Source organism: Coregonus lavaretus, assembly GCF_964263955.1.
Source record: "Coregonus lavaretus genome assembly, contig: HAP1_SCAFFOLD_5122, whole genome shotgun sequence".
Classification (NCBI taxonomy): domain Eukaryota; kingdom Metazoa; phylum Chordata; class Actinopteri; order Salmoniformes; family Salmonidae; genus Coregonus; species Coregonus lavaretus.
In genome coordinates, this window is record NW_028166173.1 from 10,001 (window position 1) to 20,000 (window position 10,000).

General features: G+C 43.1%; 1 protein-coding gene across 1 annotated transcript in view; it reads left to right on the top strand.

Annotated features, from left to right (window-relative positions):
• The window catches only part of LOC311114985 (endoplasmic reticulum-Golgi intermediate compartment protein 1-like), a gene marked incomplete at its 5' end in the record, with an annotated part of 12,953 nt that extends 3,601 nt beyond the window's left edge, over positions 1-9,352 (top strand). Inside the window, 3 exon segments of the mRNA XM_084190211.1 lie at positions 1,960-2,060; positions 7,354-7,476; positions 7,649-9,352. Coding sequence (XP_084046337.1) covers positions 1,960-2,060; positions 7,354-7,476; positions 7,649-7,756 — 332 coding nt within the window.
• Between the last annotated feature and the right edge of the window lie 648 nt (positions 9,353-10,000).

Here is a 10,000-nt window from a genome sequence, read left to right on the forward strand (position 1 = left end):
GTGTGAGGGAGAGGGAGGGAGGGAGATAGATAAGAGTTTGTGACTAGTGTTTATGAGAGGTGTGTGTGTGTCTGTGTGTGAGGGAGAGGGTGGTAGATAAGAGTATACAGTGGGGAAAAAAAGTATTTAGTCAGCCACCAGTTGTGCAAGTTCTCCCACTTAAAAAGATGAGAGAGGCCTGTAATTTTCATCATAGGTACACGTCAACTATGACAGACAAAATGAGGGGAAAAAATCCAGAAAAACACATTGTAGGATTTTTTATGAATTTATTTGCAAATTATGGTGGAAAATAAGTATTTGGTCAATAACAAAAGTTTCTCAATACTTTGTTATATACCCTTTGTTGGCAATGACACAGGTCAAACGTTTTCTGTAAGTCTTCACAAGGTTTTCACACACTGTTGCTGGTATTTTGGCCCATTCCTCCATGCAGATCTCCTCTAGAGCAGTGATGTTTTGGAGCTGTCGCTGGGCAACACAGACTTTCAACTCCCTCCAAAGATTTTCTATGGGGTTGAGATCTGGAGACTGGCTAGGCCACTCCAGGACCTTGAAATGCTTCTTACGAAGCCACTCCTTCGTTGCCCGGGTGGTGTGTTTGGGATCATTGTCATGCTGAAAGACCCAGCCACGTTTCATCTTCAATGCCCTTGCTGATGGAAGGAGGTTTTCACTCAAAATCTCATGATACATGGCCCCATTCATTCTTTCGTTTACACGGATCAGTCGTCCTGGTCCCTTTGCAGAAAAACAGCCCCAAAGCATGATGTTTCCACCCCCATGCTTCACAGTAGGTATGGTGTTCTTTGGATGCAACTCAGCATTCTTTGTCCTCCAAACACGACGAGTTGAGTTTTTACCAAAAAGTTATATTTTGGTTTCATCTGACCATATGACATTCTCCCAATCCTCTTCTGGATCATCCAAATGCACTCTAGCAAACTTCAGACGGGCCTGGACATGTACTGGCTTAAGCAGGGGGACACATCTTGCACTGCAGGATTTGAGTCCCTGGCGGCGTAGTGTGTTACTGATGGTAGGCTTTGTTACTTTGGTCCCAGCTCTCTGCAGGTCATTCACTAGGTCCCCCCGTGTGGTTCTGGGATTTTTGCTCACCGTTCTTGTGATCATTTTGACCCCACGGGGTGAGATCTTGCGTGGAGCCCCAGATCGAGGGAGATTATCAGTGGTCTTGTATGTCTTCCATTTCCTAATAATTGCTCCCACAGTTGATTTATTCAAACCAAGCTGCTTCCCTATTGCAGATTCAGTCTTCCCAGCCTGGTGCAGGTCTACAATTTTGTTTCTGGTGTCCTTTGACAGCTCTTTGGTCTTGGCCATAGTGGAGTTTGGAGTGTGACTGTTTGAGGTTGTGGACAGGTGTCTTTTATACTGATAACAAGTTCAAACAGGTGCCATTAATACAGGTAACGAGTGGAGGACAGAGGAGCCTCTTAAAGAAGAAGTTACAGGTCTGTGAGAGCCAGAAATCTTGCTTGTTTGTAGGTGACCAAATACTTATTTTCCACCATAATTTGCAAATAAATTCATTAAAAATCCTACAATGTGTTTTTCTGGATTTTTTTCCCTCATTTTGTCTGTCATAGTTGACGTGTACCTATGATGAAAATTACAGGCCTCTCTCATCTTTTTAAGTGGGAGAACTTGCACAATTGGTGGCTGACTAAATACTTTTTTTCCCCACTGTATGTGACTATAGTGTTTATGAGAGGTGTGTGTGTGTGTGTGTGTGTGTGTGTGTGTGTGTGTGTGTGTGTGTGTATGGTGTGTGTGAGAGAGAGAACCCCTGCAGAGTAGAAGGACTAACACATGGAGACGTTTCTCTCATGGGAATCCAAAGGGTTACTAGTGTTACTAGAAGGACCACTCTCTCATTAAAACTAACTCTAGTATTTTATCCCTGTCATAAAAGTTACCTGTTATGTTCCCTTGCAGCTCTGGCATCTCATGACTACATCCTAAAGATTGTCCCAACAGTCTATGAAGACCTAAGTGGAAAACAGAGGTTCTCCTACCAGTACACAGTAGCCAACAAGGTATGGACCCTAACCCTACCAGTACACAGTAGTCAACAAGGTATGGACCATAACCCTAACCCTACCAGTACACAGTAGTCAACAAGGTATGGACCATAACCCTACCAGTACACAGTAGTCAACAAGGTATGGACCATAACCCTAACCCTACCAGTACACAGTAGCCAACAAGGTATGGACCATAACCCTAACCCTACCAGTACACAGTAGTCAACAAGGTATGGACCATAACCCTAACCCTACCAGTACACAGTAGCCAACAAGGTATGGACCATAACCCTAACCCTACCAGTACACAGTAGCCAACAAGGTATGGACCATAACCCTAACCCTACCAGTACACAGTAGTCAACAAGGTATGGACCATAACCCTAACCCTACCAGTACACAGTAGCCAACAAGGTATGGAACATAACCCTACCAGTACACAGTAGTCAACAAGGTATGGACCATAACCCTAACCCTACCAGTACACAGTAGTCAACAAGGTATGGACCATAACCCTACCAGTATACAGTAGTCAACAAGGTATGGACCATAACCCTAACCCTACCAGTACACTGTAGTCAACAAGGTATGGACCATAACCCTACCAGTACACAGTAGTCAACAAGGTATGGACCATAACCCTACCAGTATACAGTAGTCAACAAGGTATGGACCATAACCCTACCAGTACACAGTAGTCAACAAGGTATGGACCCTAACCCTACCAGTACACAGTAGCCAACAAGGTATGGACCATAACCCTACCAGTATACAGTAGTCAACAAGGTATGGACCATAACCCTACCAGTATACAGTAGTCAACAAGGTATGGACCATAACCCTAACCCTACCAGTATACAGTAGTCAACAAGGTATGGACCATAACCCTAACCCTACCAGTACACAGTAGTCAACAAGGTATGGACCATAACCCTAACCCTACCAGTACACAGTAGCCAACAAGGTATGGACCATAACCCTAACCCTACCAGTACACAGTAGTCAACAAGGTATGGACCATAACCCTACCAGTATACAGTAGTCAACAAGGTATGGACCATAACCCTAACCCTACCAGTACACAGTAGTCAACAAGGTATGGACCATAACCCTACCAGTACACAGTAGTCAACAAGGTATGGACCATAACCCTACCAGTATACAGTAGTCAACAAGGTATGGACCATAACCCTAACCCTACCAGTACACAGTAGCCAACAAGGTATGGACCATAACCCTAACCCTACCAGTACACAGTAGTCAACAAGGTATGGACCATAACCCTACCAGTACACAGTAGTCAACAAGGTATGGACCATAACCCTACCAGTACACAGTAGTCAACAAGGTATGGACCATAACCCTACCAGTACACAGTAGTCAACAAACCCCTACCAGTACACAGTAGTCAACAAGGTATGGACCATAACCCTACCAGTACACAGTAGTCAACAAGGTATGGACCATAACCCTAACCCTACCAGTACACTGTAGTCAACAAGGTTCACCCGCACATGCCCGCAATTGCTAATAACCAATCTGCATATGGTGCATTCGGAAAATATTCAGACCGTATTAAATCGTTTTTTTCCCTCATCAATCTACACACAATACCCCATAATGACAAAGCAAAAACAGTTTTTTTGAAATGTTTGCAAATGTATTACAAATAAATAACAGATACCTTATTTACATAAGTATTCAGACCCTTTGCTATGAAACTCGAAATTGAGCTCAGGTGCATCCTGTTTCCATTGATCATCCTTGAGATGTTTCTACAACTTGATTGGAGTCCACCTGTGGTAAATTCAATTGATTGGACATGATTTGGAAAGGCACACACCTGTCTATATAAGGTCCCACAGTTGACAGTGCATGTCAGAGCAAAAACCAAGCCATGAGGTCGAAGGAATTGTCCGTAGAGCTCCGAGACAGGATTGTGTCGAGGCACAGATCTGGGGAAGGGTACCAAAAAATGTCTGCAGCATTGAAGATCCCCAAGAACACAGTGGCCTCCTTCATTCTTCAATGGAAGAAGTTTGGAACCACCAAGACTCTTCCTAGAGCTGGCCGCCCGGCCAAACTGAGCAATCGGGGGAGAAAGGCCTTGGTCAGGGAGGAGACCAAGAACCTGATGGTCGCTCTGAAGGAGCTCCAGAGTTCCTCTGTGGAGATGGGAGAACCTTCCAGAAGGACAACGGTCTCTGAAGCACTCCACCAATCAGGCCTTTATGGTAGAGTGGCCAGATGGAAGCCACTCCTCAGTAAAAGGCAAATGACAGCCAGCTTGGAGTTTGCCAAAAGGCACCTAAAGACTCTCAGAGCATGAGAAACAAGATTCTCTGGTCTGATGAAACCAAAATTGAACTCTTTGGCCTGAATACCATGCGTCATGTCTGGAGGAAACCTGGCACCATCCCTACGGTGAAGCATGGTGGTGGCAGCATCATGCTGTGGGGATGTTTTTCAGCGGCAGGGACTGGGAGACTAGTCAGGATCGAGGGAAAGATGGAGGAAAGTACAGAGAGATCATTGATGAAAACTTGCTCCAGTGTGCTCAGGACCTCAGACTGGGGCCAACGACCCTAAGCGCACAGCCAAGACAATGCAGGAGTGGCTTTGGGACTAGTCTCTGAATGTCCTTGAGTGGCCCAGCCAGAGCCCGGACTTTAACCTGATCGAACATCTCTGGAGAGACCTGACAATAGCTGTGCAGCAACGCTCCCCATCCAACCTGACAGAGCTTGAGAGGATCTGCAGAGAAGAATGGGAGAAACTCCCAAAATACAGGTGTGCCAAGCTTGTAGCATCATACCCAAGAAGACTCGAGGCTGTAATCGCTGCCAAAGGTGCTTCAACAAGGTACTGAGTAAAGGGTCTGAATACTTATGTAAATGTGATATTTCAGCTTTTTAATTTTAATAACTTAATGTCTAAAAACTTGTTTTTGTTTTGTCATTATGGGGTATTGTGTGTGTACATTTACATTTGTCATTTAGCAGACGCTCTTATCCAGAGCGACTTACACATTTGAAGGGGAAAAAAACGATTTCATCAATTTTAGAATAAGGCTGTAACGTAACAAAATGTGAAAAAAGTCAAGGGGTCTGAATACTTTCTGAATGCACTGTAAAACATTCTAGCAGACATGTCATTTGAGGGCGGTGAACCCCCATAGAGTGGGGGTGTTAAGAAGCAGCGCGGCTTGGAGGGTCATGTTTCAGAGGACGCGTGACTCGACCTTCGCCTCTCCCGAGCCTGTTGCAGCGATGAGACAAGATCGCAATTGGATATCACGAAATTGGGGAGAATATATACAACAACAACAACAACAACAAAAAATATATATATATACAGTGGGGAGAACAAGTATTTGATACACTGCCGATTTTGCAGGTTTTCCTACTTACAAAGCATGTAGAGGTCTGTAATTTTTCAAAAATCCAGAAAATCACATTGTATGATTTTTAAGTAATTCATTTGCATTTTATTGCATTACATAAGTATTTGATACATCAGAAAAGCAGAACTTAATATTTGGTACAGAAACCTTTGTTTGCAATTACAGAGATCATACGTTTCCTGTAGGTCTTGACCAGGTTTGCACACACTGCAGCAGGGATTTTGGCCCACTCCTCCATACAGACCTTCTCCAGATCCTTCAGGTTTCGGGGCTGTCGCTGGGCAATACGGACTTTCAGCTCCCTCCAAAGATTTTCTATTGGGTTAAGGTCTGGAGACTGGCCAGGCCACTCCAGGACCTTGTGATGCTTCTTACGGAGCCACTCCTTAGTTGCCCTGGCTGTGTGTTTCAGGTCGTTGTCATGCTGGAAGACCCACCCACGACCCATCTTCAATGCACTTACTGAGGGAAGGAGGTTGTTGGCCAAGATCTCGCGATACATGGCCCCATCCATCCTCCCCTCAATACGGTGCAGTCGTCCTGTCCCCTTTGCAGAAAAGCATCCCCAAAGAATGATGTTTCCACCTCCATGCTTCACGGTTGGGATGGTGTTCTTGGGGTTGTACTCATCTTTTTTTCTTCCTCCAAACACAGCGAGTGGAGTTTAGACCAAAAAGCTATATTTTTGTCTCATCAGACCACATGACCTTCTCCCATTCCTCCTCTGGATCATCCAGATGGTCATTGGCAAACTTCAGACGGGCCTGGACATGCGCTGGCTTGAGCAGGGGGACCTTGCGTGCGCTGCAGGATTTTAATCCATGACGGCGTAGTGTGTTACTAATGGTTTTCTTTGAGACTGTGGTCCCAGCTCTCTTCAGGTCATTGACCAGGTCCTGCCGTGTAGTTCTGGGCTGATCCCTCACCTTCCTCATGATCATTGATGCCCCACGAGGTGAGATCTTGCATGGAGCCCCAGACCGAGGGTGATTAACCGTAATCTTGAACTTCTTCCATTTTCTAATAATTGCGCCAACAGTTGTTGCCTTCTCACCAAGCTGCTTGCCTATTGTCCTGTAGCCCATCCCAGCCTTGTGCAGGTCTACAATTTTATCCCTGATGTCCTTACACAGCTCTCTGGTCTTGGCCATTGTGGAGAGGTTGGAGTCTGTTTGATTGAGTGTGTGGACAGGTGTCTTTTATACAGGTAACGAGTTCAAAGTTAATACAGGTAATGAGTGGAGAACAGGAGGGCTTCTTAAAGAAAAACTAACAGGTCTGTGAGAGCCGGAATTCTTACTGGTTGGTAGGTGATCAAATACTTATGTCATGCAATAAAATGCTAATTAATTACTTAAAAATCATACAATGTGATTTTCTGGATTTTTGTTTTAGATTCCGTCTCTCACAGTTGAAGTGTACATATGATAAAAATTACAGACCTCTACATGCTTTGTAAGTAGGAAAACCTGCAAAATCGGCAGTGTATCAAATACTTGTTCTCCCCACTGTATATATATTTTTTTTTTTTTTTTTAAATTTAAACTTTAGTTCATTTAGTAAATATTTTCTTAACTCTATTTTCTTAAAACTGCATTGTTGGTTAAGGGCTTGTAAATAAGCATTTCACGGTAAGGTCTACACCTGATGTATTCGGCGCATGTGACAAATACAACATTTGATTTGATATCTGGACTTTAAGAGAGACTTAGTCAAAAACGACAACAGTTTAAAAAGTAATATGAAAGATAAAAAGGAATGTTATGCTACATATTATAACCAACCAATAAACATGTATTTTCTCTTTGTCCCGCCCCTGCAGGAGTACATAGCCAATAATAACGTGACATATTATAACCAACCAATAAACATATGTTATGTCTCTTTGTCCCGCCCCTGCAGGAGTATGTAGCCTATAGCCACACAGGAAGGATTATCCCAGCTATCTGGTACCGCTATGACCTCAGTCCAATCACAGTCAAGTACACAGAGAAGAGACAACCCCTCTACCGGTTCATAACTACGGTAAGTTACCCTAACTGATAACCCCTAAACTTAGCTTCATGTCCACATCCTGTTTCGTCCTTCACCCCTGACCCCTGACCCCAACCCCTGACCCTAACCCCTGACCCTAACCCCTGACCCTAACCGCTGACCCTAACCCCTACCTCTAACCTGTCCTCCCTCTCCCCTCCAGATCTGTGCCATCATAGGAGGGACGTTCACGGTAGCAGGTATCATAGACTCCTGTATATTCACTGCCTCCGAGGCCTGGAAGAAGATCCAGATAGGAAAGATGTCCTGAGGACGCATCACTACGTATCACTACGCCCCCATTTAAAATGGATATGTAACATCAGAGGGGTGTATCTCAATAGTCTACAGGCTTCCTCTCCTTCCCCTGCTAGAACAACAACAACAACAATAACATACCATTTAGCTGACGGTTCTTTCCAAAGCGACTTAGTCATGGTACACATTTTCTTTATGGGTGGCCTCAGCGGGAATCGAACCCACGATCCTGTCGTTACAAGTGCAATGCTCTACCAACTGAGCCATACATTCCTTCATCTGTCAGAGCAGAAAGGAGGAAAGGAGACAAGGAGACGAGGCGAGGAAGCTACTTCAGAGTATTGAGATGCACCCATAGACTGGCTGTATATTTCCCCCATATGACAACAGGATGGATGGTTTAACTGATTCTTTAGTTTTTCATATGAACCTGTGCCATCACTAGGGGGCACATCATTAATGGCACCCTTTTCCCTTTATAGTGCACTACATTTGGATCCTCATAAATTGTGCACTATAAAGGGAATAAGGTGCTAAAATGTAATTTGTAGAGGGAGTATTGGGATGCCATTTCAGACTGGACTGTCTGAATCCTCTGTCATCAAATGTTCTCTCCTTTTTTTGCCAAAATATTTTGTACTTTGTGACATGAAGTGAATATGATGCCATAGCATACTGTATTTATGATTTGTGTTGTGGAATGAATCATACTGTCACATCAAGCCATTGGAAATATAATTAATAAATTGTGCCTTATGTTTTTTTTAAAGCCCATGTCACATGTCTCACAAATACAAATCAAGTGTTTTTCGGCGTTCTGTAACTTTAGGTTTTTAATTTCTATGTTGACTGAACCAGGGTTTTCTTATTTTCATTTCATGATGCTGAATCAGTGACGGTATTGACTGAATTATAGACCAGCAGCTCTAGAACTAGTCTTGGTTCTAGAACGACAACGTTGTCAATCAGTGGTCAGTGGTTACTACCCTGCCCCGCCCCCTCTCCTTTTCATAGAATGTTTCCAAAATCCATTGTGACTGACAGTACCGTCTCTTCACTGTCCTTGTGTCAAATCCTTATGTTATGAAATTGTTTTTGCTTTCACCGACCTTTTACTTTGAGATTTCCAGCCTACCTTCTGAGAATTTTCAAATGATTCGGACGTCTTATTTTTTTTTTTGCCAAAAAGAGAGAAAGAATAGTATTTTCTTAGTTTCTTCTTATATTTGACTCTTGTCTATGTAAATGTGTGTGTTCTTTCGATTGTAATCGATAACAGTCGGTATTATCCGTTTGACGTTGTTACAGGGTTTCTGCGGGGAAGGGAGGGAACTGTTAGTTGTAAGGAAGGGGCCATGTCCCAAATGGCAACCTATTGCCTGCGTAGTGCACTACTTTTTTGATCAGGGTCCATAGGTCTCTCATGACAGTAGTGCACTACACAGGGAATAGGGTGCTCATCGCTACCGTGGCAACTAAAATGAAGGCCATTGATAAATAAAGTCTTTGTTAAAACTGGTATTTCTGGACTGGGTCAGACATTTTCCTGTAATGAAAGAATCAGATGACGTGTCATTGACGCAACAACCAGTAAAGTTACTTTAGCAACCATGGCGTATGTTCCAGTTCCTACTTCCTCATGACAACAGACAACCTCTGACCTCAAGACTATTCAATCTCCTTCCTTTAGAGATTATGATTTTGTGATGATCTAGTTACTTGCTGTCCTTACTCAATTAGCCTGGAACGTTCCAAGCAAAACATTAAAATATGTTGCATAAAACTGACACAATTATATATATATATTTTATATTTTTACACAATTATCTTTTTTTTTGTTATATATACAATCGTATTTTCGTATTTGCTACATTTCTGTGGGAACGTTCCACTCATAGAACTGGAAGTAATTGTAATTCTGTAGTTCCACTCTGCTGACAGTTGAAATGTGGACTTCAGCTTCCTGATTCAGCCCACTGTCTCTCTCGCTGCATGTAGCTGGGTGTACTCATTTCTGTTGCCAGCGGTTTAGACATTAACGGCTGTGTGTTGAGTTATTTTGAGGGGACAGCAAATTTACACTGTTATACAAGCTGTACACTCACTACTTTACATTGTAGCAAAGTGTCATTTCTTCAGCGTTGTCACATGAAAATATTTACTCAAATATTTTAAAAAATGTGAGTTACTGTACATTTTAGTCATTTAGCAGACGCTCTTGTCCAGTGCATACATTATTTTTCGTCATACTTTTTCA